The sequence below is a fragment of the Cyclopterus lumpus genome, chromosome 12 (genome assembly GCF_009769545.1).
Source record: "Cyclopterus lumpus isolate fCycLum1 chromosome 12, fCycLum1.pri, whole genome shotgun sequence".
NCBI classification, from domain to species: Eukaryota; Metazoa; Chordata; class Actinopteri; order Perciformes; family Cyclopteridae; genus Cyclopterus; species Cyclopterus lumpus.
The window spans coordinates 1,302,423-1,303,466 of record NC_046977.1 but is presented as its reverse complement, the minus strand read 5'-3'; the positions used below and the strand labels follow the sequence as shown (position 1 = coordinate 1,303,466).

General features: G+C 54.6%; 1 protein-coding gene across 1 annotated transcript in view; it reads left to right on the top strand.

Annotated features, from left to right (window-relative positions):
- The window catches only part of mrps2 (mitochondrial ribosomal protein S2), a 3,485-nt gene extending 2,441 nt beyond the window's left edge, over positions 1-1,044 (top strand). The window contains 3 exon segments of the mRNA XM_034547656.1: positions 1-218; positions 220-429; positions 431-1,044. The exon segment at positions 1-218 is cut by the window's left edge and continues 25 nt beyond it. Coding sequence (XP_034403547.1) covers positions 1-218; positions 220-429; positions 431-511 — 509 coding nt within the window. The 3' untranslated portion in view covers positions 512-1,044.

The window sequence follows — 1,044 nt, the reverse complement described above, 5'->3', positions numbered from 1 at the left end:
AGCACCTCCAGCGGGCCCTGAACTTCACGGCCCACGTGGCGTACCGCGGCGGCGTCATCCTGTTCGTCAGCCGCCAGCGGCAGTTCGTCCACCTGGTGGAGAGCGCCGCGCGGGGCTGCGGCGAGTACGCCCACACGCGGTACTGGCAGGGCGGCCTCCTCACCAACGCCCCCGTCCAGTACGGCCCGGGGGTCCGCCTGCCCGACCTCGTCGTCTTCCCTCTCCACCCTCAACAACGTGTTTCAGCCGCACGTGGGAATCCGAGACGCCGCCAAGATGAACATCCCCACGGTCGGCGTGGTGGACTCGAACTGCAACCCCAGCCTGCTGACCTACCCGGTGCCGGGGAACGACGACACGCCGGTCGCCGTGGAGACGTACTGTCGCTTGTTCAAGATGACCATCAACCGGGCCAAGGACACGCGGAGAGCGGATGGAGCTGCTGCACGGCCTGGCGGCGCCGCCCCCTCGAGCTCGTGACCGTCTTCTGCTCCGTTCATCACGCGGATGAAGAAGAAGAAACAACGTGATGTCGTCTTGTGTTTGAGACGGAATCGCCCTGTAATGAATCTGACGTGGTCTTCTGGCTCCAAGTTAAGTTGTGGTTATTATTTCACGCCTCCACAGCCGGAGGCGGCGCGTTGTCCGTCCGTACCATTCGTGGGAACGCAGCAGCAATGAATGGACCTCACTTCCTTTTGTACTCGACAATGAACGCAGTAATATTTGGTGAATTGAGGCGGTGCTTCTAGTTGTTTGGCAGAATGTGGATGAAGCTCTAAATCAAACGGCACATTGTGTTACTTTCATATTCACGACAACCACAATAATGACTTTTCTGCTTAATGTCAGTACTTTGAATCTCCTCCCACGTACATTTACTACTACTGGTGGAGAGAGAGTTGATGTAACCTAATCATCCCCAATGCTTTTCAATATCACAATTATTAACAAACATGTTTGCTCGAAAACATTATTGAATGGATGAATCGACTGGTCAAAGTAAATAAAGTAGAGGATAGATTTTCCTTTGACTAATGTGTA